We start from the raw sequence: 27837 nt of genomic DNA, 5'->3' as shown, positions 1-27837 counted from the left end.
CCATCTCTCTGTTAAATGCATGCATCAGCGCAGCAATAAAAATTAGTTAATAATCATTAAGCTTAAAATATTTCAGACAACTTTTCAGTCTAGCATTTCTTGCCAAACATTTCACTGAATGTTGTCAGTATCATTTAAATCAGTCATTTATCTTAACAGTTCAACTATCATTTACGAAGAAAAAACTTTTTAAAGAAAGCTTTACTATTTTGAAATCTCAATGGTTGTTTCTAGACAGAAGAAGAAATCTCCCTTTTGGTACAGTTGGCGATTTATATCATGCCTTATAATATATAACAAAAATCTTAATTTAAATAATGTTTTGTAAAATATGAAATGCAAAATGATAAGCCAAGCTAAAATAGAATTAAATAAATAACATTTTATTTAAATAAATAAATAAATAAATAAATAAATAAATGAAGTGGAAATAGAAAATATAAATATAGAAAGTTATGAAATATAAATCTAAGAAAATTAGAGTAGATTAAAATAAAATTTCAATTATTGCCTTAAGTTTTTAAGATGAAGCACTAAAATTAATTACCGGAAATAAATAAAACTAAAACTGCACTAAAAATTTAAACTCAAAAACAAACAAACAAAAAAGAAACAGTAATATGTAAAAAAATAAAAAAAATAAACTAAACCAAACTAAAATTAAAACTCAAACAAAACAAACAAACAAAAAATGTATAGAAATATTTAAAAATAATACTAAACTATACCGAACTAAAAAAATAAAAAAAATAAAAACCTAAATATAAATATCTAAAAAAAAGAATACTAAACTAAACCAAAATAAAATTAAAACTAAAACAAAACAAACTTTTTCTTTTTAAATCACATATAATTGCTAAATAATTAAGTTGAGATTAAATTGAAAACTGAAAATAAGTAAATGGCATAGTAAAGTAACGCTGAGTCTGAGTAACACAAATGCATAAAATAAAACCAAACCTAAAAAGAAACTAAATAAATGGAACATCAAACAATGATAAAAAAAAAAAAAAAAAGTTTCTAAGTTAAGGTTAGGTTATATAACCCTGCAGAGTTAGGTTAAAATATAATTAGCATAATTTAATCAAAAATAAAGCAGAAGAAAACAAAAGCACCATTATGAGGAATATAAATTTGATTTACATTTTTGCTTGATGAAGTCAGACTTTGAGACTAAGAACCTTGTGCATTTACAGTTCAATGCTGGTTCTGAAGCAATATTTCTCAGATGAATGAAAATATTCTGATGCTTTAGATAAGACTGCGTTGCATAACACTATTCACTGTTTTCTTCAGGAAACTGCTGCAGATTGTTAGAACATAATATCTAAAATGGGCTGTTTTACTTTACTTCTGCATTACAAAATTTTACTTTCAATTAAATACTTGTAATGTGTTTTATGCCTCTGTTGCATGTCCATATGTATATATTGTGTGTCTATGCATTATAAATATCCCGTGTTTATCCTCTGTATGTATGTAGGGTCGACTAGGGTCACAAAACCCCTATTAGTCTGTTTAATGGGTCATGGTCCATGTAAAACTACTGATATATTATATACATCATGCACATTAATAGTTTCCATTTTGGATGCATTTTGTAGTCTATATTTCACTGAGATATGCCATTTCCAAATGTGGAAACATAGACTTATTTGGATATAATTAGCAAGACAGTGAACATTTTATTTTTATATGTTTCTTTTTTTTATCAGATGTCTAGTTTGCATAACGTAAACCCAATAAAATAAATGGTTACATAAAGTGTAGGTTTTGTTGATATAAAAACATCATGCTTGCTTTGTGTAATGGCGTTCTTATGCACTTTCTGATTTTTGGTGTTTGTCAGTCACCTGTTATTGTGGTTGCATTGTTTGGCAAATTTTCGCAGGCGAAATCCAATCAATCCATTGGAATCTGCGCCATCTGAAGGTAATTGGGACTTTTTATCTCACACTTAACTTTTATTGGCGCAATTCTGAGTTTATATCTCACAATTCAGACTCTTGAATCGAAAATTGTAGGCAGATCACCGGGAACAAGCCACAGGAATTGATTGGTATTTGTGTGGCGGCCTTTGGCATATGTTGAGAATGATCTGTCTGTGTTATTATAACTGGCATTTGTCATAAATCAGCATTGAAGCCTCTCACTGACCCATGTCTGAGTCCAATATAACTATATTTACCCAGCAGCTGTCCAGCAAACACACTGTGGAGGGCAGTGAGGTGTCAGTGATCCCATGAATTCTTATGCGCCAGCCGGGCACACAGTTCTGCATCAAATCTGCTCTGGCACAACTTGAAGAGAAACACAATTAAACAAATAATTAAACCCAGCGCTCGTTTACAACCCATGATCAGACTGGAGACCAAACAAGATGGTAATTTATTCCACATGTTGGTATCAGGCTTGAAATATAGTGCTATATGATTGTGCCTTTCATCAGAAAATACTTGATTTCCATTTGCTGTAAAATTACAAGAAACAACAGCAAACTTCCTCCAGGAAAACTGGTAGGCCTACATTTACAAACACAAATATTACTGAGTGAAGAGCCAATAAATCTGCAGCTTAGAGGCCAATGATTCATTACTCATTACAAAACCTCTCAGAGAGGTTTATGTGTAGTAATGTGAAATATGACTCGTTTTATTGCTCATATTTACTTGTAACTTTAACACGTCCTGCGCGTGCTCGATACCTGCTCGATATAAGCGAATATTTATACGGTAAGTCTGATGTTTATTTTTTCACCTACTGCAATTCATATGACTTGTTATTGATTAAATGTTTAAAACCTTAAACTTAATGAACATAACGAGTTCAACATCACCTGAACGTTTCGTCAGGAACCCCGTGTTCACAAACAAACTTTTAGTCGACTAGTCGCCAAATTGTACATTCGCCGTAGAAAACAAGAAAATGGATGCTAGTAGTATTCAAAAGTAGCCTATTTATCGATTTAAAAACAAATGAAACGATACAAGACTCCAAAGCTGCCGGTGTTTGTATTAATTTTTTTAATATTTGAAAAACAGATTCGTGTTTTATGCATTTATATGTTTTTCTACATTTTATGTGTCTATAATTTGTATTATATGAGTATTGACTTTAATAATAATAGCCAGAGTATCGTCATGATTTGAGCGTCGACGCTGACCTCTAGCGGTTAGTCAGAGCATTGCATGAGCAGTACACTCATGAAATCATTACATTTACTGCACTTAATTGATGTGTGTACGTGTGTTTTGTGTACAAATATGCCGTTTGAAGTTAGGTCTGGCTTAATAAGGAACAGCTTTCATAATCTCATCAAATATGATCAGAGCATGTATGAAGACGTTGAAAATGTACGACGCATTTACGCTGGTTTACTGGGCCGTCTCAATCTTGTAAAACACATTGTTGACAGATTCACAATGTTAGTGTAGATTTGTGTCTAAGGAATCTTCAGCCGAAATCTGTTTATTTTATAAATAGTAAGACCAGAGGGATTTTCTAAAAATAGAATCGAACTATTCCAGAAAAGAACATTGAAGGTTAAGAATATGCAGCATTTTGTAAACAATGTGGGAAAATGTGTGAGCATCATGGGAATATTTCCAAGCGCTCTCATGTCCAGAGCCAGGGTTAATTGTGTAATATAGTTTTTTTTAAGTCTCAGACGAAATGAAGCATGGATGCTAATGAATGCAGGCTTTGTGTTTATCTTGTTGAAAGAGATGCTGCACACATTATCACATTTTCAACTTTATTTTGTGCAAACACTTTTAACGAGTTTCCAAATGGATCTTGTGTTCTGGATTCTTTGGATTCGGCACAAAAACACTCTGTTTTGTTGGGATGTGGCCTGGATGATTAAAGACCCCAAACTGTCAAAGTTGAATGAAGTTAGGGGGCCACGGGGGCGATGAGGTAGCAGAGTTTCTGTGGAAACAAATCCACACAGTCACATGGCTTCATACTAATGAATATTCTCACCAGCTCCTTCCAGACCGACCAGTTTGCTGGACACTTTTGGCCTATGCCATCATCAGCATGAGCTTAACAGGGATTGATCTGTCTTTTAACGGGACCACCTTACTGAAATCAAATGACACAGAATCACAGGCTGCTCTCTATGGTGAGTAAACCCTGTTTGAACTCATTAATATGATCTGCTAGAATTTGGCAATCTTGAACATTATATTTTACCGTTTTATCATTTAAAATCAAGCAAATGTGCTTATGTTATCTATATATATATTTTCTTTTCTCACACAGAAGTCAAGGTGTTCAATATCACGCTTTCTTCAGTGGCTCTGTGCATCCTGACAGTGACAGGAATCCTCAGCTGTATCTCGTACAGAAGACACAGAAGGTGAAAAAACAGATGAAAAAAGTAATAAAATTGCAATGAATTAGCAATTAAACAACACAAAAAAATACTTTAGCAAACTATTTCACATTGCAATTTTTATTTAAAAATCATAGATATATTGTTCAAAATGAAAAAAAAGTATTTTTTAAATAAAAATAAAGAAATATGTATTTGTATAGCTTTAGAGCCAAGACACGATGATGGAAGTATATGAGATGGGAGAAAAATAATAATAATTGTAATGGTTTTGTTTTCTCAAAAAGTATTGCGTTTCTCCGAGAAAATTTGCATTTACTTCCGAAAGTATTGCAATTTTTTCCTCCGCCCTAATTATGTCCATTACAATATTTTTATGAGGGAATGTAAATGCATTGAAATATACTTTATTTTAGCACTTTTGAGTTTGCTTGCAAAAGCAATTCAAATATAGTTTTTCCTCCCAGCTTATATTATTTCCATAACAAAAGTTTTGCGAACGATTGCAAAGTTTCTCAGGGGACACAAAATCATTGAAATAAAATTCACTTCAATTCTGAGTTTGCATCCAATACAATTAGCATTTTCTCGCTAAAATATTGAGCTCGCAAAAACTGCGTTTGTGCTCAAAGGTGTTAAAATACTTTTTTCTCTCAACCACATATTTTTTCAATCGCAAAGTTGTGCAAGCGAATCCAAAGTTTCTTGAGGTAATGCAAAAGCATTGAAATATAATTTATTCCAAGGCTTCTGAGTTTGCTAGGTAAAAATTTTGCACGCTTTTGCAAAAGTACTGCGTTTCTCCCGAGAAGGCAACGTTTATTGCAAAAGAACGCAATAGTTTTGCGAGAGAATGCAACGTTTTTCAGGGAAACTCCATACTTTTGTGAGCAAAGTCAAGTTTCTCGGAGGAACTAAATATAAAAAATTCATAGGAAAAAAGCTAAACTTTGAGAGCGCATGCATAGTTTTCCACAGAAGTGCAGTATATTTTGCAAAATAATGTAAATGTTCTGAGTGCGAATGCAAAGTTTCTCAAGAATTTCCAAAGTTTGCTAGAGAATGCAAAAGCATTGAAATCGTTTTCTGTATAGTCCTAATTGGTCTAGGCAATCTTACTGGATCCTAAAGTGTGTCTAACATCTGCAACATTATGTATCTTTGTGCCACAGGAAGTGTAAGCGTGCACACGTCTATGAGAGCGCCGTGGCCTGCGAGGTTCCTGAAGAGCCGCTGGGTGTTATGTGCGTGAGGAAAACCCATAGTTGTTGTGACCCGCTCGCTCTGTTCAGAAGACAGGAGAAGCTGAAGGACAACTCCCGCATCCACTACATCTACACCAACCCTCTGCCTGTGGGACACGAGGAAGACAGGATCCCCCCTCACACAGTGTCTATACACACCCCTCTCCCACTTCAGGACTACACCAACGCCCCCAACAGCGGCATCGTCCTAGCCCCGCCCCTTTTTTACATGCAGCTGTAGAAAGGTAGTATTCCAGGAACAGGTAGTATTTTCTCACCATCATGTGATACGACACAAAAAGAGACGTTTAGCAGAATGTCCGTGCTGCTCTTTTTCTTAAAATGTTAATGAATGGTTGTGTTAGACAAAGGCTGTGCATCTTTTCCATATGGTTTAATTGGTTCATAAAACAGCTGATGAAAGCGTGCTTTACAAAAGAAGCAGAAACTGAAATATATCCACCAGAAAAGCTGAGAGAGAGCAAGAGGGAAAAAAAAATCAATGGCCATCGATATGACGATGACAAAACAAACCAGTAAACAATATTTTTAGACAATCGGCTCAGTTTCTCGGATCAGCCAATCCAGAGCCACCTTCCTGCCTTGGCGCTCGAGCTCCGCCCCAATCGTCTCCCGGCATTTCCTGTGGTAGTCATTCACCCAATCACGCTGCAGGACGACAGATATGTGTTATTACAGCAATCCGTGCTATAATGAAAGCCAATTCAGAGTGGTCTGAAGGATTTATGTAACTCAAACGCTCACACGAGGTCTCAAGGAAAAAGCAAGTAAACTTCAGATTTTACACGTATGCTGATGTCATGAATTGATGTACAGTAAATGACCTAAACGTAACAAAATGATGTAAATATTGTTGATGTAAATATTGTAAATATTTTTGCACTAATTAGTTTGTCCACAAGGTGGCACCACTGACCCACTGTGGTTAATAACAAACTACTGGAAATGCAACTACTTGAGTATTACTTTGAAAGGTTGTGTGTTCTGCTACAAGTGTATGCTAACATTCGTGTCAAAACTAAAGTATACTTTGGGCTTTAAAAAGGAATGTATGTATGTGACGTGTAGCCCAAGTATGGCCCCATCCTCGCAATTTGCGCTCTGCATTTAACCCATCCACACGCACACAGCAGTGAGTAGTGAAATAAATAAACACTTTGTAACGAGCAATGTTTGTGAGACTTTTTTCAAAGTAATAAACAGACTACAAACAGCCTAATAACTAAAAACAATATTAGCATGCTAACTGGGGGTGTTTATACAACTCTACCCTAGTATCTGTTGGGCTGCTCTTACCTCTTTCTGTGTGAGCAGCTCTGTGTTGATCATCTTCAGCTGGATGGGGACCAGGGTGAGGGGTTCAAAGGTCAGACTACCTCTGTTTCTGTAGTTATACTGAATGAAAGGAAAGGAAAAACTGATATAACATACACTAGCCCTCTCTAGATGCATTAAATCGGTTTTGAATTAGTGTTTTTATATCTTGAACTCAACAGTGACACCTGTTGGTGTGGATGAAGCATCACAGACATTCAGAAGACAATTTAGCTAGTGTATCTTTAAAATGAACTGTGTCAGAAAGTTAATGCATTTTCTAGGCATAATTGTGAACAGATTATGGTGTGACTTGATGAAGTAGTTACCTTAGTTTTGGCAGGAATTACCAGGACAACATTTTCCAGCCGAATGCCAAAAGATCCATCTTCATAGTATCCAGGCTCTGGAAACAAAACATCCATGAGAATCAAATTCCTAATGTAAGATGTAAAGATATCACTCCAATAACAAGAAGAAAATAATTATTACAGCGCATATGCATTTCCATACCATCACTGACAATCATTCCAGCCTCCAGAGGCTCATCGGCAAACGTTTTGTAGCTGATGCCACACGGCCCCTCGTGCACGTTCAGGAAACATCCGACGCCGTGGCCGGTACCGTGAAGATAGTCCAACCCAGCGTCCCAGAGAGAGGCGCGAGCAAACGAGTCCAGCAGATGACCTGCACACAAGAGCACAGTCCACTGAGACGAAACATTTCTTTCAGATTCACTGAGAAAGACTGGTTTTAGAGACGTACCTTTGGTTCCACTGGGAAACACTGCAGCGCTGACAGCGATGTGTCCCTTTAGCACATATGTAAAGCATTCCTGTGGAGATCAGAGCGTGGAAGGACAGAACTATTGGCATTCTGGGTAGACCCATAGCTTTCAGACTGTGAAGTAGGAAGAGTGTTAAAAATAATATAAATAATGAAAAGGGTTTACTATTTACCTTCTCATAATCAGAAGGAGTCCCAAAGTGCATCGTACGCGTCACATCTGTAGTTCCATCTCTGAATACCAAAGATACAAAAAAAAAATAATTTCATACTAGATATTTGTATTTATTTTAACTCGGGTATTTACATATTTAAATGTAGCGTTATTGCTCTTTCAGACAATGTAAATAAATGTTCCTATTAAAATAAAATGTTTAAATATTACAATATACAATAATATATATATATATATACACATTCTTAAAGGGGAATTTATATAGAAATAATTTAAAATAAATGCTGTTATTTTTAAGAAAATACTGAAAAAAAGCATTAAGTTTCAACTAAAATATTTAGCAGCAAAAACTTCATAAGAAAAAAAGTTTCTTGAGCATATTTCTGAAGGATCATGTGTCACTGAAGACTGGAGTAATGATGCTGAAAATACAGCTTTAAATCACTGGGATAAATTGCTATATATAGAAATATATATTTAAATAGAAAACTGTTATTTTAAATTGTAATATTATTTCACAATATTACTGTTTTTACTGTATATGTGATTAAATAAATACAGCCCTAATGAGCATTAGAGAATGCTTTGAAAAACAAAAAAATCTTAAAAATATACAAATATTTTATTTTACATGGATAACATTATGATTTTTTGCAATATATAGCATATATGCATGTGTAAAAAATTTTTTTTATAATAATAATAATAATAATAAAAAAAAAAAAAAATATATATATATATATATATATATATATATATATATATATATATATATATATATATATATATATATATATATATATATATTATTATTATTTTATTTTATTTTTTTTTTTCTTTACATTTCACTCAGGAACACCTAACTTTTCAAAAACATGTAATCTTAGGTTGATTGTGATTTCTTTTGAGCAGTGTTCATGTTCTTACAAGTACTGAGCCCCGGAGTCAATAAGATAAACTTCATTTAGAGAAAGAGTCCTGTTGGTTTCTGGAAGAGGCCTAAAAGACACGACAGAAAAGGGTACTTAAAAATAGAATAAAAACTCCATTAAGTGTTTCCTTAAATACTGGTTTATCAAGAGCTGAAGAGCTGACCTGTAATGTATTATCGCCCCGTTCGGTCCCACACTAGAGATGGTAGGAAAACTTAACCCAACAAAGTCTTTCTGTTGACTAGATCGAAATAAAAGAAAAGATTGTCATTAGAGAGTAGTTTTATTTTTTCATTGTCTGCAGTTCCACAGATCACCAGTTGGTGGCGCCAAAAACAAGACATAAGGCAGCATTTAAAATTCACTGCCAAACATGACGTCAGTATTATGATGCTACAGTTCTTTATAGAAATATATACAAATGTAATTAAGTCATTGAGTGTGGATAAAACTTTTTGCAGGTCAAATGCAGCATGTTTGACTCACCTACGTAGTTCTTCAGCTTTATCTGCCACTGATATCTCTGTAACCGTTCCTTTGGGAATCTGTACAAATGAAAAATACAAGCCTTATATTTTCTTAATTCATTCAATAAAAAAAGGAAACTTTACTATAAATAGCAGAAAAGACTCCTAATTATATTTCCAGTTAATAAAACATCTATACAATGATACCTCTTTCTCCAGCCAAGCAAAAAGTTCACACAGCGCCACTGCGTCTTTGATCTGTGATAACAATAAATGAAGAGACTAAATAAAGCAGATCAAGTGAAGGGTTTCTGAAATATCTCTAGCCATGTGGACTCACGTGTGCCATCTTCATGCCCTGGATCTCTGTGGGGTTCTTGACGGCTTTAGCCAGACATAAGGGTGTGTATGGGATTGCAGATCTGTGGGCCTGGACAGTTACAATCCTTTAATCAACGATATTGATTTATATTCAGCCACTTTAGATGGAAAAAGTCAGATATCAAGACCTCTTTAAGGAATAGGGCACAGAAAAATGAACCTTTGCTAAAACTTTACTCTCCCACAGATCATCCAAGATATAGATTTGAGTTTGTTTCTTTATAAGAACAGAATTGTAGCATTGCATCACTTGCTCAGCAGTGAATGGGTGCCGTCAGAATGAGTCCCAACAGCTGATAAAAACATCAAAGTAATCAGTAAATATACAGTGAAGTTTTTGATGTGAGAGGACAACAAAGGATGGATGTTTTCACTGGAGGAAGCGTTGTTATTGATTACAGACTGGTATTTTGTCTAGAAGTGATGGTTTAAAGTTAAAACATCTTAGTGATGGATTTGTTTCTTACAAACATGCAGCCTTTGTTGTCTCTAAACATTAACTGATGGACTGGAGTGGTAGATTATTGTGATGTTTTTATCAGCTGTTTGGACTCTCATTCTGACGGCACCCATTCACTGCAGAGCATCCACTGGTGAGTAAGTCATGCAATGCAAAATTTCTCCAAATCTGTCCCTCTTCTACATCTTGGATGGCCTAAGGATTAGTACATTTAAGCTAATTAAAATTTTTGGTAATCTATTCCTTAGCTATTGAGGACGGGTCATACTGCAAACATAAAAAAATAAAATAAAACATTTAACTTCCATAATATGACCTGCATTGAAAACATATACTGCCATATAGTTAAGTAATAATATATCAGTATAAACTCTGAAATGACTGCCTATTGTGACTCACCTTGGGTATGACTTGTGTAAGAGCGCAGCTGGCCTTGTCACAAATCCAGATCTTCTCTTTGGGTGCCAGCGCCGCACAGACCGCCTGCAGCTCGGTGTACACAGACTCGTACGGAAAACAGTGTACGGTCAGATCTGGTTTGCTGGGGCTGTCCAGTTCCAAATGCTCCCGGACCGCAGGCTCCAACAGACGCTTGCTGTCCACAAACAATCTGAAAACAAGAAGTGAGCTCAACTGAAATCTGGGACATTTTCAGTATAAAGTGCAGACTCAGGAATGCATTTGTACTTTATGCTGCTAATGCCGATGATCGCGTAGGCGAAGAACACGGGGTTGTACTGTATATCTGACCCGCGCAGGTTAAAAAGCCCTGTGGAGAGAAAGAGAGATTTCATATTCTCAGTATTAATTCATAAATCTTCTCTCATGCAGTAAAATGTATTAAATGTGAATAATAAATAGGTGCACGCTACACACACACACACACACACACAGAGCGCGTGCAGTGTGGTGATACGTACATGCAATCTCATCTAGAGCTGTGACCACAAACCAGGAGATCCTCCTTTCTGCCATCTTCCCTCTCAGAGCTGTAACTTTATCTTGCCAGGTGAGACCTGCGTGGGGAAAAAGCGACAAAAACATTTTGTCTTACTTTACTGTGGCACAAACTTGTGTGGAGGCTTCATGACTGACCTTCAGGATCACATTTCTATATTATCATCCAGTGAGATGTGCTGACCGGTGTATTTGAGTCCCAGGGCGATGAGTTTGGTGCTGGGACGAGGTGGCCGATCCTCCCAGATGGCATCAATGAGATTGTCCTGCACCGCCACCAAAGAGTGACCCGCGCCGCTCAAAGCCTTCCACATGTTCTTCCACTGGTCTGAAAAACACCATCACAGACACATGATGCACCCGCATGACATCCAACAATTCAAATCATTAGGATATCTCCACAATACTGTGTGACTATATGTGACCCTAGACCACAAAACCAGTCAAGCTTTCCGTTGATGTATGGTTTGATATGATTGGACAATATTTGGTCGAGATAATCTTTTGGGGCAAAAAAAATCTAAATACTGAGAAAATCTCCTTTAAAATTCTCCAAATTAATTCTTAGCAATGCATATTACTAAACAAAATTTAAGTTTGAATATATTTACAGTAGGAAATGTACTAAATATCTTCATGGACCATGATATTTACTTCACGTCCTAATGATTTTTGGCATGAAAGAAAAATTTATAATTTTGACCCATACAATATATTTTTGGCTATTGCTATAAATATACCCCAGTGACTTAAGACTGGTTTTGTGGTCAAGGGTCACATATTATAAAAGATACAAATTAATTCTAAATCTTGAATATTAAACAGTAATACAATTATAATTATTATTATTTTTTTTAAATTGTAATATAATTTTAATAAAAATAAAGAAAATGTAGCACGACAGCCCTATTGATAAGAACAGAAATATATTTTCTGGATATGGATGTATATTTATTAATTTCAATAGTCTTAAGTAAAATGCAAAAGCATCATGCACATTGACAAGAATTTTAGATTTTTTTTTTTTATGATTACTAATAAAATATATTTATTAAAAATATCTAAAATTATTTTTTAAAATTATTACTATTTAAAAATGCTTTTGAATTCACTAAAATATTTGTACAAAAAAATAAGAAAAATTACAAATAAAAAATATGACTGAAAATATTTCTATAGATAACTATATTCATTATTTTCAGTAGTCTAGATTAATATGCAGAAGAGACATGCATAAAATAACTTTTAAATAAATAGTGTTAGTGTTCCTGTGGCTCAGTGGTAGAGCATTGCGTTAGCAGCGCAAGGTTGTGGGTTCGATTCCCAGGGAACATGTTAGGTTAAAAATGTTAACTTTTTAAGTCGCTTTGGATAAAAGTGTCTGCTAAATGCTTAAATTTAGTTTAATTTTAAATGTAAATAAAGACAAATATTAATATAACTTTAATAAAAACATATTTTTGAATTCACTAACACATATTTGTATGCATATGTAAATAACATGTTTCCTTTAAAACAAAAAAAAAGTTGCATGACACCGCTATTATTATGAATGAAAATATTTGTATGGATCAAAACTCTATTCATTATGGTCTTGAGTTCTTCACCGGCAGCAATGATCCAAGGATCAACTCCCACTCTGGAGTTTTCTGGGAGAACGCTGATGAGCCAGTCCTCCTGAGATGGTGTTTCCTTCAGTCCTGACAATACAAAACATCAGAATCATACACAGATTGCTGTTGAACAATGTTGCATATACAGTTATCAATGCAAAGCTCAACACTGATTTATATTAAGTCATGAAGTTCAGATTCAAATTCAACGATGTATTCTTATAGATGTTTTGCAATGGTTTATGAAAAGCAGCTTCTTGGCTGACATGCTTTCAGGATTATGTCATAACAATCTCATAACAGATGTAATGACCTACTATAGCAACTATATGTCATAAAACTATGCTATTATTCACTGTACCCATTTTCATCAAGGTCCAGTTAGTGTCCATCTGTTGGCTGGCCTGCAGGAAGTACCGCCCATCCGTCCATAAAGCAGCATGCTGTTCTGTCACTATAGCAGTACCTGAAACAAGCATGTTTGTAAATTACAGACTCTTTGTTTATAATGTGGAATATGCTTACAAATCACAGTCTGCACATCTGTAAATCACTGATTACATGTTTGAGTTGAGTTACACCTCATCCCACCCTTGAATGAATCTGTGTCCACATGGGCCACCACAGTAAAAAATAAATAAAATAAAAATAAATAAACTGTCACACCACTGAGCTGTAAATCATGTATAACAAGCCTTTCATCGTCATAAGATATAAATCTACTAGATATCTTCTAGATATAATTACTTCCCCATTCTTTGAATGAATGGCATTTCGTTGAGTGAACAGCATTGTCTTGTCTTGACAATATCAAGAATTGCCAATTCGTTTTTTATTTTAATTCTGGGATTATATTGTGTGCTTTTGGTCTATTTCTAGTTATGTAAGTAATCAATATCTTTATATCAATGCAATCGTTCCAATTACTGTAACTCTATATTTGATAAATCTCCACTGTGACTGAGTAAAAAGAGTATTACATGTTACTGTAGTTCATTTTATTCAAGTGAATCCTTTGCACGCACCTGCAGAGCCGTTGAATCCGCAGATGAATTCACGACGGCAGTCACAAGGTGCGATGTATTCACTCTGCAGGAAGGACAGATGCAGCGAGAAAAAGAGAGAGATTAAGGAAATAAGTGAGATCAGCTCTGTCAGCAATCGGTCTTAATTACTGCTGATTTACCTGATTTGGGGTTTGGGTCGGGGGTGTTGAGGGGACAGAGACACTACACACACACAATTACACTGCAGCAGCTTAAGTGGATTATGTAATTTTTTGATTCTAGGGTTCTGGATGTTAATATGGTTAAATGTTTTAAAAACAAATAACAGGGTGTATATTTATAAATCACAGGCTGAATGTTTATAAATTGCAAGGTCTATGTTTATAAAGTGAAATGTTTATAAATCACATTCAGGGTTTTCTTCAAATCACAGTCTGTACGTTTATAAACCAGGTTGAATGTTTAGAAATAAAAAAGCTGGATAAAATCACACTTGTTTTTACAAACAATAAAGTGTTTGCACTTTCTGTATTTATAAACCACAGGTTGTTAGAGTTTGAATGCTTATAAATCACAGGCTATGTGTCTAAAAATCACAGTCCATATATTTATAAATCATGGCCTGTACATTTATAAATCACAGGCTGTACATTTATAAATCTCATACTCTATGTTTACACAGTGAAATGCTTATAAATATATCAAACAGTATTTATACAAATCACAGGCTATATGTTTGTAAATTCAAGTTGAAAGCTTATTAATAACAGGCTCTGTTTATAAGTTTATAAAAACAGTATATAGTACATTACAAATCACAAGCTGTACATTTATAAATCACAGGGTGTATGTTACAAGTTTAGGGTTACAAAGTTACAAGGTTACAAGTTTAATAATCACAGGTTGTACGTTTCTAAATCAGGCTCTATATTTATAAGCCTGAATGTTTCTTAATCACAGGCTATATTTATAATGTTGAATGTTTATTAACACAAGTTGTGCGTTTATAGGCTTACATGTTTATACACCACAAGCTGTATGTTTCTAAATCACAGGAATCACATTTGTGAAGCCCAGCTCAGGTGTTTTAAGAGCAGCAGGTTTGAGTGTATTGAGATATCACCTGATGTGCATCTCCTGACGGGACGATGTATGCTTGGATGGGCTCTGTGATGTACTTGCTGTTCTTCATGGCCTGCCGGAGCTGCCTGAGCAGCTCCACTGTGATCTTTGGGGACATAGCGTCTGCTGAGAGAAGTGGTCAAATTTACACCAGTCATCTTCACACTCATTTGCCAATGTAATATTTCAGTCAATATCTAATTTTAGTACACATGACCTTTCACTTTCAGACCTGTTAACCAAGACCAGGAAAAAATGCAACCTTGATGTTAGATGTATGATACACACTTAACAAGTTACTAATGCACTGACACTTGCAAAGTGAGAAATGTGTGCAAGTCTGCAAAAAAATAAATAAAAAAAAATAAATAAATAGCCTTTTGTAACCAGTTATTTACCTGAAGCCATTTTCTCTCTGTGAACCTGAGACTTTGCTGGTAATGTGGAGCTCAAAGTTGGAAAGATATGAGATTGTTAACCTGTACCTTGCACAGACGGTCTCTTGGGTGGCATGAAGCGGCCATCCCATAGTTAAAGATTTACTGTCATCTTGCCCTGTGATCATTCAACCTTTACCAAATGTGAAACAAAAGACACTAAACGTCCTCTTTCAAAGATACCAGTTTCTGTCATTAATATCAGTGAATGAGGGAATCAACTTAACGAATAAATAAATATAGTTTCTATAAGGGACTACATTATAATTTTATAATACTAATAAAAGTACTATGTAATTTGGAGTAAAGTATTGTTACTATAATTAATTTTTGTAGGGATTCCAGGAAATTCAAGATATCACAGATATCATAAATACCTCTTATTTATGTGTATGGTTAAAACCCCTTTGGGTTGTGCTAATTCATTCATTCATTCATTCACAAATAAAACGCACTGTTCTCAAAAGGAATACACTGCATCATCCAATCATATCGATGGAATTATCATATCGACAGCTGATTGGATGAACTGCGACAACATAAACAATGAAACATTTAAACAATCGGTTCTCCAGCATTAATTTAAACGGAAAATCGGCAGTGTACGAGGAAATGCCAACGCATCATTAAATTAAATTAAACCGAAAGAAAACTTGGTTGTAAATTATTTGTTTTATGTTTTGTTCGTGGTAGGTGTGGCAGTTTCCGTGTCGTTCCGTATCATCTAAATGGAATGCTTTCCAAAACAAAACAATGATCTTAATCTGCAAACATAACTTACTTTATTTGTGTTATTTATGTGCACTTATGTCATGACATATCTTCTTTGTTATCAAATGAGAGAGAATCTGTGATCCCTGCCAACGCTTCTCCATTTATCAAAACACGCGTGTTATGCAAGTGACGACAACAACAACAACACTCGCGCTGCTCTCGCGCTGCACGATCCACTGCTGTTTCCTGAGCATGGAGCACGTACAGCGAACGACTGACATCAAGCAATTCACCAGTTACCTTAGAGAAGCGAGCCTTGAGATGTAAACTATTGGGAAAACTCTGCTGTTCCTTGTGTTAGTGTGCAAAGGAAGCTGCCATTACAGTGATGACGCGTGCGCTCATGTGACAGTCACGTGGCGCGCGCAGCGGTCAGTGTTTGGATTGACAGCATTAATATGTTTAGTTATAGAGGAATGCATTTAAAAAAAGTACATATTATATAAAATTTATGTGTGTGTGTGTGTATGTGTGTGTGTGTGTGTGTGTGTGTGTGTGTGTATATATATATATATATATATATATATATATATATATAGTGTCGAAAAAAGTTACTTTTAAAAATAATGCATTACAATTTTGCGTTACTCTTTAAAAATGTAACCAAATGTGTTTGTTACTTTTTATAAAAAGTAAAGTGTTTTATGTTACATCTGTGTAATAATGCATATTTGGGTTAGGTAAAGGACTGCATGCTTACAGGTTTCAATTGCTTTATTACAAATATTGTAACCTTTTTCTGAAATATTACTACAAATTAAACTAATCTAATTTAAATATATTTAAAAATGAATATATTTTAACAGTTTAAGTATCATTATGAATTTAGTGTCAGAAAGAATTATAATATACTGATTTGCTTTTCATGAAACATTATTACTATCAACGTTGAAAACAAGTTAGGCTGGTTTCAGAATTCTTTGACATAAAGTTAATTTGAAATAATGTATTTTTAACAGTGTAACATTTATATCCTTGTTGAATACTTTATTTATTTTAAATTCTTACATCCCCCACAATTACATAACATTTATATGAGTAATATTCTTAGCAAATCACCTGCCAGAAATACAAAAAAAAAAAAAGAAAAGAACAGAGCAGCAAGATCCAAAAACATGATCATATTACTTTTTGTGTGTAACATGATAAAATGAGGAATGTTCTCTAAAGATTTGGTATAGAAATATTGACAGTTTGATGTATTCCTGCAGTTGGGCCAAAGGTGTCCTGGTTTATTCAGGTAATGAAGTACAGGCAGTGTTGTGTTATCACTGCAAGGTCCATCTAGTGCCTCAGTGACCTGAGCAGACAGACTGCAGCCGTCATAGCTGACAGTAACATCCTGCAGGGGACCAGCATCAGTCCCGTGTTTCCAGCTGAGGAAGGAAGGGATTCCAGGTCATAAAGTGTAAAACACTCAATAATGATTCAAATGTTAAGAAACACAGGCTTACTTGGTATGCACGTCTTTGATTCTTTGAAAACACCCATCATGTCACTCGTCTTAACTGATCTCAGTTTCTCTTGGCTCACCTCACCTGGAAAACAAGTTGTTACAACAACATTTATGTTTCTATCTGTTTAACCTGTCACTATAAATTTGGTCATTTTGGTAATAGATCTTTTAGCATTTTATATTTCTAGGACTTACATTTTTTAAGACTTAAATTTGATTGTTTAGATTGTCGTTACAATTTCACTACTCACTGTCGGTGTACAATTTCGAATTGATTCCTATAAAACATTTGTCTTTTTTTGTGTGTGTCTTTTGTAAGGACAGGATTGTTCATTGTTTTAACAGACAAAGCATACTAAGTCAGTTCATACTCCCATCCCTGCGGCAACCTGTCTGTGACAGACGATCATATAAATGATCATACTAATTATAAAAATCATTTACACGTTATAGGAGTGTTAATGAATAAACTGTGTTTGATTTAGTTACATAATATTTATATATGTATATATTTACACATTATAAAATATGTTTGTATATACAGATACGGATATTTCTAGAATAGTTTGTAGAGTAATTTATTGTATAACAAGTGTTTAACTTTTAGTCAATGTATACATGTGTCTGAAGAACATTTCACAGTTTTCTTCTTCTGTGTCTCACTCGATGGGTTCAATTTTTTTCAAGATGTAATTTGAAGCTGAAAGCAATTCCTTGAAAAGCGACAAAAGCTGCACTTCATAGTCCGTGCTTTTGTTTACCTGACACCAGATACATGACCTGCTGGCATTTCCCATCAGGCCCTTGAGAAGGAGAACCAGGTAAGATGGAAACTCTGGATATGTGCAGGTTTAACACATCTGCCACTCTCTTACGGAAATCATGCCTGTACACAAAATTATTACACATTACAATGTGTCATAATAAAGCATGTATTGCTTATGCAGAAAATATGTTTTAAATATAATGTTATGATTGACCTGTGATTATTATTTTATGCTTTAAAGGATAAAAAAATCACATTATCATAGCAGCATGTACTAAAAAAGGTTTTAATACCATTCAGCCTCATAGTTTAGTTGAGAAACTCTTTAATGATTTTGGGTTGGATTTCTTCGTGCAGAGAACACAGAGAGTTAAAGGGGTGGTTGCGATTTCACTTTTTTAACATTAGTTAGTTTGTAATGTTGCTGTTTGAGCGATGAGCGAAGTTGCAGTGATGAAAATTCAATGCAAATGGAAATATCGTCTTTTAACATTCTGGCAGGTTAATGCCTCAAAAACACTTGGTGAGGGACTACAACAAGCTTCTTCTTGGGTCTGTTACATCACAAACCCAGATAAACTGTAACAAAGGGGGCTAGGCCATGTTGTGCTGCTTTAGAGAAGAGGAAGAGAAAACTAGGGGTGCATGTAAAAAATCTGTGCATATATGAATCACATCCTAATGGATTCACAAGTTTCAAAACCAATGTTCTGAAGCAGCGGTTCTCTAAATGTGAAAACAAGAATTGTCAAAGGAAGTAAAATGACGGGAAGGAAGCAGATGATTATGGCCCAGTTATATCATAGACAGGTTTTGTGTAAAGCCCAGAGCATATTATTAGACGATTCCCACCCTACGTATCACAAGTTTCACCTTCTCCCTTCTGGCATTCAGTACAGAACTCCTATTAGTAAAATATATCGGTTTAGACATTCTTTTGTCCCCTTAACTGTAAAGTTTTTAAATTTCAGGTCAAAGAACCAAACAAAATTATAGGAAGGAGACTTTATAGTGTGTTTATTTGTATTATGTGTTTATGTGTGCATTTTAGTCTTATGTGATATGCTTGCAACAATTTTGTCTTTGGGAAATAAATGAAGATTAACTAAACTAAACAGGAAGGTGAACTATTGTGTTACGCGAAACCAGTCATCTGAATTATAATTATTTCCCATCCATGATTTTTCGGAAAGTATGCAATTGTCAACTTAAGGATCTACTTCTATCTTATCTAGTATTTAAAAAAAAAAAAAAAAACTTTTTTGTTATCACATTGATACAGATAATATATCTGAATATTTAGCATGAACATCATTTTGAAGAATATACCTGCTGAAGGAGGCCATTGTGGGGAAAATCTGGGTGGCAGAAGGGGATTCTGGGTGAATATTTGCACATGCGGTTGTGGTGTTATTGAGTCTGAGAACTAATGCCCTATGGACAGCTAGGGGGAACAACATTTGAGACAATTACTATGTTGATCGTTATGCAGAATTTTATTGTAAAATATCATGTCTGTGCAAGTTCTTCAAATGTGCTACCTGTGAAGTCTCCAGCCAGCTGCAGCAGAATGTCATTGTACAGTTGTCTCTTTTTAAGACTGAGGGATCCATGTCTGCCCGTCAGATCTCCAACCAAACAAGACAAAGCCCTGTCCTGAGAACAGTTGTTCATCTGAGAGAGAAAGATTTCTGTCTTAATTATTTTGCATAGAATTTTTTTACAACTGTAAGGGAAAATAGCAGTTCCCTCACATTTGTCGTGTTGAATGGATTATACATTTCTTCTTCACCAGGACATGTACCATCTGACCCCACCGGCTTATCTGCAATGTACCAGGACGCTTCTGCAAACTAGAAACCAATAGCAAAATTCCTCATATTAAATTAAAAATCATTGTGATAGCTGACATGACTAATAAAAAACGGATAAAATATAACTTACATTTGATGACTGTGATGCCCGCACATCCACTTCTAACATAACGTCACCAAAACTGCCATCTGGAAACGATAGCTGCGACTGAAGACATGCACAGTGTTTCACTTAGCATTAATTTATTACATTTAATATTTGTTTATAAAATAATCATTTTTTAGGGTGAGGTTTAGGAATGGGTTGAAGCAAAGTTAAAAAATGAAAGACAGATGTCAAATGCACCAGATGTTCTGGACAAAATGTGCTAGAAATATACAATTACAGTATGTATACAAATTATATATTTTGCTTTTTACCATCATCACTGTCCCAGTTATAGCACTACTAAACATGGCCTTGGCGATCACCAAGTTTCCGTCTTGGGAGACCTCTGCTGAGATATCTGCACATCTCATTCTGTGAGTAATAATAATGAGAGAAAATGCAGAAATGGGAATCAGTTGCACCTGCAGTTGTTTTCCTGTCTCACTTATTTATGGTTCCCCCTCTAATAGTTTATAGAGAAGTAAACTAATAGGTTGTATTTATTTCAAAGGTCAAAATGTTTGAGGATGTATGATTTTCGTAAGAAGGAACCAACCTTGAGCCATTAGCGTAATGTATGACCAGAGACCGGCCAATTATGCTGTTCGGCCCTGAAAGTGGCATGTTACCATCCGTGTACTGGTTCTGAAAGCTGTTCTGACCCGTCAGGTCTCCAAACTTCCCACTGATGTCTCCAATCTCATACTGGTCAACCGTGCCGTTCCCTGGAGCTGGAGATGAGGCTGTGTTCACAGAAAACGGGTTGAAGTGTCCCATGATGTTGGTGTCCGAGCAAGGTTCCTGGGTGCTCTTGATTGGAAGAATATGAATGTGGTAGCCACCAGCTCTCGCGTTAAGCCCAGTAAAGGAGATATTTAGGATTGTTGGCCCTTGAGGAGAAACTTGGGAGAATCTGACTTGACCTTCAGAGGTTCCTGTTCCAAGCCAAAAATCCGAGCGAGCAGAGGGAAAACGGTACAAGGTGAGGTTTGCACAAGCAATCCGTGGACCTGCTTGGTTTGGACCATGTATCACCAAAGAACGTCCAACCATTCCAGACAACCAAGAGGTGGTGTCAGTAAAAAAGTTCTTGGTTGCCACTGTTCCCATCTGAGACTGTAGGTCCACAGTCTTGTGCTTGCCGGAGATATCCCCAACTTCACAAGCAAAAGGACTGTCGGGAGCACAGTTAACAGTGTATACACTCCCCGTGGTGTCTATGTTGTATGGATTCCAGTGTCCTCCAGTGGACAGACAACCTCCCTTGTCACTGTCAGTCTCTGTGCTGATGGGATAGTTGTGGACATGCCAGTTGTGATTCATCGTAGAAGGTGCAGAAAGTTGTCCGTAGGATAGGTCCATAAATACAGAGACATCAGAATATGGGTCACTACTGAGTTGGGTGAAAAGGACCGTCCCCACAACCAGTCCACGAAAGGCAGCCTTGGCGACAGACACTTCGCCTGGGTAGCCGAGGCTTGCACAAGCAAATCTGGTCCCATCTGGAAGGTGCATCACGACAGAGCGACCCACAATGCTATTCCGCCCAAACAGAGGTAGGTTCCAGTCCGTGAAAGTGGCTTGAAAGTTATTTGAATTCTCCAGAGATCCATGCTTGGCGCTCAGATCTCCGACCTCAAAGAGATCATGAGTTGAGCCTCTTGGTGCCTGAGTATTCAAATTAAAGGGGTTCCAGTGACCCCCAAGGTTGTTGTTACTGCAGCTGCTATCAGATGGAGATCTCATTTGGGGCAGGGGAAACTGATGAACGTGGTACGGGCCAACTCTTCTGTCCAGGTTTGTCAGGTTAACAATGATGGTGGTGAGATCGAACGGAGATGGTTGTTGGAAGGTGAAGTAGCCTTTAATCCCTTGCATGTTCACAACAGCACTAACTACCTTCATTGCAACGCTTCGGATCTCTGCACACATGTAGCTCGAGGTCAAGTTGAGAACGGCAAAGTGGACATTAGAATTGAGAGTGGATATTTCCAACCGAGACTTCACAGGCTCTAGAGGTGATCCCACGGTCAAAACACCCAGCTTTGTAAGACTCTTGGGATCCAGACTACCAAGAAGTGTATTGCAGCTGGTGGCAGAGCTTTGTGACACTAAGATCGTGACATTTGGAAAAGTCCTGGTCTGATCTACATTTTTTAGATCTGAGAGAACCCTTGCCCCTGCTTCTCCTGTCACTTGCCGGATGTAGATGTTTCCAGCTATGGGACTGTAAAACCGTGCCTGCCATGTCCTTACGTGGGACTCTGATGTAAGTCCAGCACAAATCCTTGTGCCAGTGCATGTGTCCACAAGTACAGAGAGGGCATCGAGGCTAATGTTCTGTTCAAATAGACTGGACACATTCACAACAGCCTGAGGCTGATCTACAGAAAATGTGAACACACTCTCTCCTATGTGTGACTTTTGACAAGGTGAAGCAAAATGGCCGTACATAACCGGGAATGTAGTGAGGGAGATATTGATTCGACATGTGCCAGTTCCTGTGAGATTAGTGGTGGACTTCTGCTCTGTGGAGTCAAAGAGGATCCAACCAGTGACTCCCATCATGTTGAAGTCAGCCCGATACTGCACACAAGAGGCAGAACCTGAACAGAGTCAATGGAATACACAAAATAAAGTCATAAGTATTAACAGTGGTCGAATTGCAAATTCGGGGGGAGGGTGGTGTGATCAATTTCTTTGCATGGGGTAGGGTTGGGGTTTGTCCCATAGCTAATTTTAAGCAATGGTTTGTCTGAGAAGGTTTGTATTTAATGAGAAATTAGCCTTATTAAAGAGACTATAATTGTAAAGCTTTTTTATTTCATTCTGGGGCCTGTAACGGAGGAATTTGTGTCAGTACTGCAAAGTAAACAATATTTTGCTGAATGTGTTTTTGTACTGGTTTAGGACTGTCATGGATAAATAAAGATAACAATAAAACCGCACCTAGGTGGCAGTCGATCCCTGTTCTGATAAATGATTTATTGAATCATTCAAATCAAATGATTAGATCAAAACGGCTGATTAAATTAGAAACTAAACAAGTTCAATTCAATTCAGGTTATTTGTACAACGCTTTTTACAATACAAATCATTAAGGAAATTCAGTAGTACAGTAGCTTATCAGTAGTGACTGTCAGTTTATGTGTACAGTATATGGTGGAAAACAAGTGAATGGACTGTTAAATCACTGGATCAAGATTCATTCAAGAAATTAAACACAGTGTTTCAATGTGGTCTACACTGTTGTATACAATTATTAGCATATTTATGTGCCGATATTCAGAAAAGTACATTGCTTGTGCAATGAATATTAAAACATAAAAACTCATGCATGGGTATTTTTTCTTTGATTGCTTGAATTAAAAGGGCATTCTAACTGCATTCTAATGGTCTTTGTGCAGTGAATGCTTCTGGATTCTCAAGATGTGCTTTTGTTTCTTTTTTGCAAAGTCGGTGACATACCCGTCAGCTCGTCTCAGTCCCTTACAGTCACACCTACAGCACAATGATATTATGCCAGGGCAGAGACAAAGGCAGCGGACGGGCCTGACGGGCGCATCCTCCTCAGTTTATTATTCAAATATAATATTTGTTAAATAATTATAGTTTCATCTATTTTAACACAATTAGATAACTATTATAACATCTGAAAAAACTAAAACTTTTATGTGTTTTTGCATAGTTCTTGATGAGTTTGACTTACAGCCGTTTTATCCAATGGTTATTCTGGCTTTTTCGGGCATGTTGCGCATTGTGTACATTTGTGCGTGTTGAATTACATTCAAATTTGAGTTTCATTCTTCTGATTATTAGGCCTATTCATATTATTAAGTTTCTTTTATTATTAAATTATTAAAATTAAAAACATTTTGTGTTTCTATTACAATTAATTTCCCCCGAAGTAATTTCATAGTGCATCACCGCATGACGTACTGGGAGGACAAAAAAAGATTAGGCTAGTTTAGGCTGCTCCTCATTGAATTTTTTTTTTTTAAAGAGGTTTATTATACAATTAATTATAGGCCTATAATTAAAATTATTATATTAAAAAAAGCTCTATTTAAAGCACCAACTTTAAAAAAAAAAGAAAAAACAACCTCTTTAACACAAAATAGGAATACCCTTTTCTCTCTTTATTTATTTATTTTTACATTTATATATTAATCATTTTGATGAAGTAGATTAGTTTCTCAGCGTCTCAGAGAATATATGTCGTCAATGTCGGTTTTTACTTTCACTTTCTAGTGAATCAACTGAGATTAAGAAATTCAAGAGTTTCAATGCCTAACTCTTACGCAAAGTTAGCTTGTTGCTTGTTTGATATCCATTGGCTCAGGGTTCGAGATTAGGGGCTGCCGTTTTGCTCTATGCCACTGTATGGCCGCATTGTGTGCCAGCACACTTTTGCCCTGGCCCGCCAAATATTAAATTATGGCTACACCATTGTGTCAGGGCAATGTCTTTAAAGTCTAATCAAGGAAAAAAATATTCCTTCTGTTGTCTTCTTTTTAAAGAACTTCAGAAGTTGCGCTAGAACCATTTTGCATCAAAAAATTACTGAAATTGCTTCAGCTTGCGGGAGCTTGTTACTGAGTCCTGATTGGCCAATCGCCATTATTTAGGAATTTCAACATTTAATTTGCACAATTAATTTTACATAATACACAACATTATAAGTCTAAAGGGGATGGTTGGGGGGAGGGTGGTTTAACGGGGGGATGCTTTTTGTCATTTTTTTTTCACCAGACATGCATCTACCCTCAATTCGAGCCCTGGGTATTACTATAAAAAAAATTTCATTCTTTTCAGGAAGTCTATAAAACTGTGATTTCAAGCATTTAATTTTAGCAGATCACATGCAGATTTATCAAACAGATCAGTCGGATGCTGTATCACTGAAATATTAATATAATCTTAGACGCTGAGTCATGTTTCCAGTGTAAGAAGAGACATATTACTCATGTCAGCGCCTCTGTTATGTGTACGATTGTTAGATATCAATAAAGCAGATACAGGACATTATTATCACCTTTATTTGACGGGTGGTTTCAGGTGTTAGTGTTTTTAAATTAAATTAAATTAAATTTATGCAATTAGCAGACGCTTTTATCCAAAGCGACTTACAGTGCATTCAGGCTATCAATTTTTACATATCATGTGTTCCCGGGGAATCGAACCCCCAACCTTGCGCTTGCTTGCTTGGGAGCGCAGTGCTCTACCAGTTGAGCTACAGGAACACTTTAGTGTTTAAGTTGCAAACATGACATTTCCAAGATATTCTCTAAGAAGAATGCTGAGGATTGTCCTGTTGAATTCAGCGAATTCTGAGGTTTATTGATTAAACAATGTCACATTTGAGCAGAGTCATACTGAGCAAGAGTAATTAATGCAAAAAACAGCTAAGTTTATCCAAAACTCCAATTCATAAAGATTATCAAATACTTTTCCACTACTTTCCCAATTGTGTTTAGGTATGAATGTTAAATTATATTTTTAATTCATACAACCTAACTGTAGTGTGGATACAGTTTAACTAAGTTGAAAAATGTGACTTAAAATTAACAATATTTCACATGTAATAAAAACTAATCATGTAAGTACATTAACCTTGAAGTTTGTTTACAGTGCCTGTTATGCCTTAAACATTACGTTATTCCTAATGAAACACTAAGGATCACATACAAACACTAGGTATCACTAGTTTTGACCATTCTTAAGCAATTAGGCTTAAGAATTAGGCTTAAATTAGTAACATTTTAACTAAGAATGTATAATTCCAATGTCCAAAAGTACAGAGTATTGTATCTTGTGACACAATGTGATGCAAATTCAGAAACCTCTCGCTTTAACTTTGCAGAAGTTTTCCAGAAACTCAAACTTGACAGACCGAACACTGAGAACCTTCAGTCAATTTTCTGAAGAAAAAATTGAAGAAAAAATAAAATAAATAAAATAACTTACCCCACAGGATGAACAGGGTCAAAGCTCTTGGCAGCAACATCTTGACAGCTGTTGCTTGTGTAGAGAGTGTGTATGTGTGTGTATGTATTCAAGCAATAGTTAGAAAGTGATATAGTCTAGACACAGTTGTGTGTTAGTGGTTTCACAAGGGAAGCCTCTCTTGTAACCCTCTGTACTAGATCTTGTATCTGTGTGAGTTTGTGTGTGTGTGAGTGAACTCCTTGCTGTCTCAGTGTGTGGCTGGTTTGAATGAGACTCTGGCTTGTCTCTTCTACAGTCTCAATGGAGGGCAGCAGGGGGAGTGGCTTCCCTACATCCTGTGTTCAACTTTTTCTTGACATATACACAGCTGATAACATACACAACACATCATTTAAAACCATGGAAACATGGATTAGCACGTTTTATCCCTGAATAAAGGGTTTTTGAAAGTGATAAAATCACTACAGAAAAAATAAATACTGTTATACATCTTTGGGGTAGGCAAAAATGAATGGAATAGTTCACCCAAAAAAATCTTCGGCCATCCAAGATGTAGATGAGTTTGTTTCTTCATCAAAAGAGATTTGGAGAAATCTGGCATTAGATCACTTGGTCACCAATGGATCTATTACAGTGAATGGGTGCCGTCAGAATGAGAGTCCAAACAGCTGATAAAAACATCACAATAAACTACAAATAACCATCAGTCAATGTCTTGTGAAAAGCAAGCTAAGGGTTTGTAAGAAACAAATACATCAAGGAGTTTTAACTTTAAATTGTTGCTTCTGACCTAAATATGAGTCCATAATCCATAACAATGCTTCCTTCAGTGAAAAAGTCTACTCCTCATTAAAATCCACACAAACAATTGTTTAGCACTGTTTTTGCATGTAAAAAGGTGCTTGATCTGTGCAGATTTTTCTGCTGATTCAGACAAGATGACATTTCACTGGAGAAAGCAATATTCTGGATAGATGGCTTGGATTTTACTTTAATACAAAGCTTTAAATGTGAGCTTTTTGAATCACAAGATGATTAGTTGTGAATTATTGAGATGTTTTTACAATTTCAACAAATTCTGGGTGAACTGTCCCAATAAGGACCACATTTTTGTTTTCGTTTATATATATACTTTACTGTTTCTTGCTGTTGTTTTGCTTAATTTCTCTCAATGTTGCCAATGCAGCAAAAAAAAAAAATTTTTTTCTTATTTTAGGAGCAGGATATTTGGGCCTGAGTTGTTTCAAGAAGGAAGCTCTTGAGCTGCTGCTATTTTAGATCATGACTGTAAAGGCTTCGGTGAGGAGATGTGATGCAGACCAGAGTCGTTCAGTCAAAGACACAGACTCAGTCCTTCTTTGGAAAGATGCACAGCATTATTGCTAAACATAGGCAGTGTAGGTAGAAGAAATATTATGTGTATGATTTTAAAACATAAAAATATAAAGTTAAAAGTATAAAATGCTAATATTAAGCATTTAAGTAAGCTGCTATGCAAATCTGTTGCTCCCCAATGATCAAATCTCCACTTTCACTTAATTATTAAAATGTATGCAATACAGTATGTCTATGAATGTTTAAACTTCAGGAAACTAATTTGCTCACATTATAAATCTTCACCAGCGTCAGAAGATCAGACAAGATATAGTTCACTGTCACTAATGTCAGTTTTACA

General features: G+C 35.7%; 3 protein-coding genes across 7 annotated transcripts; 1 reads left to right on the top strand and 2 right to left on the bottom strand.

The window, feature by feature from the left end:
* The first annotated feature begins 2033 nt into the window (after window positions 1-2033).
* On the top strand, window positions 2034-5940 carry LOC113065053 (uncharacterized). Of its 2 annotated transcripts, XM_026236172.1 has the most exons (4): window positions 2034-2732; window positions 3988-4126; window positions 4267-4363; window positions 5512-5940. In XM_026236172.1, the coding sequence occupies exons 2-4, from the start codon at window positions 4042-4044 to the stop codon at window positions 5822-5824; spliced, it is 495 nt and encodes a 164-aa protein (XP_026091957.1). In that variant the 5' UTR covers window positions 2034-2732; window positions 3988-4041; the 3' UTR covers window positions 5825-5940. The 2 variants fall into 2 exon arrangements, with proteins under 2 accessions (XP_026091957.1, XP_026091956.1); XM_026236171.1 differs by lacking the exon at window positions 2034-2732 and having other exon boundaries at window positions 3149-4126.
* A 22-nt stretch (window positions 5941-5962) lies between these two features.
* On the bottom strand, window positions 5963-16386 carry LOC113065051 (xaa-Pro aminopeptidase 1-like). Of its 4 annotated transcripts, none has more exons than XM_026236167.1 (21): window positions 16270-16380; window positions 15217-15388; window positions 14820-14944; window positions 13715-13778; window positions 13051-13155; window positions 12684-12776; window positions 11261-11404; window positions 11040-11135; window positions 10807-10888; window positions 10519-10729; window positions 9619-9708; window positions 9486-9536; window positions 9298-9356; window positions 8975-9052; window positions 8807-8878; window positions 7878-7938; window positions 7684-7753; window positions 7432-7605; window positions 7248-7324; window positions 6901-6999; window positions 5963-6252 (listed from the first exon to the last, which is right to left on the bottom strand). In XM_026236167.1, exons 2-21 carry the CDS (start codon window positions 15224-15226, stop codon window positions 6133-6135), a joined length of 1881 nt encoding a protein of 626 aa, XP_026091952.1. In that variant the 5' UTR covers window positions 15227-15388; window positions 16270-16380; the 3' UTR covers window positions 5963-6132. The 4 variants fall into 4 exon arrangements, with proteins under 4 accessions (XP_026091952.1, XP_026091953.1, XP_026091954.1 ...); XM_026236168.1 differs by having other exon boundaries at window positions 14820-14941; XM_026236169.1 differs by lacking the exon at window positions 15217-15388 and having other exon boundaries at window positions 16270-16386.
* Window positions 16387-17163: 777 nt separating this feature from the next.
* On the bottom strand, window positions 17164-26411 carry LOC113065050 (uncharacterized). Its single transcript, XM_026236166.1, has 10 exons — window positions 26181-26411; window positions 20770-22819; window positions 20486-20585; window positions 20196-20273; window positions 20006-20104; window positions 19793-19925; window positions 19581-19695; window positions 18247-18371; window positions 17484-17567; window positions 17164-17405 (listed from the first exon to the last, which is right to left on the bottom strand). Exons 1-10 carry the CDS (start codon window positions 26218-26220, stop codon window positions 17314-17316), a joined length of 2916 nt encoding a protein of 971 aa, XP_026091951.1. The 5' UTR covers window positions 26221-26411; the 3' UTR covers window positions 17164-17313.
* Between the last annotated feature and the right edge of the window lie 1426 nt (window positions 26412-27837).

The sequence above is a fragment of the Carassius auratus genome, chromosome 47 (genome assembly GCF_003368295.1).
Source record: "Carassius auratus strain Wakin chromosome 47, ASM336829v1, whole genome shotgun sequence".
In the NCBI taxonomy this organism is placed as follows: domain Eukaryota; kingdom Metazoa; phylum Chordata; class Actinopteri; order Cypriniformes; family Cyprinidae; genus Carassius; species Carassius auratus.
The sequence above is the reverse complement of the archived record's forward strand: the minus strand, read 5'-3'. Positions and strand labels throughout refer to the sequence as shown.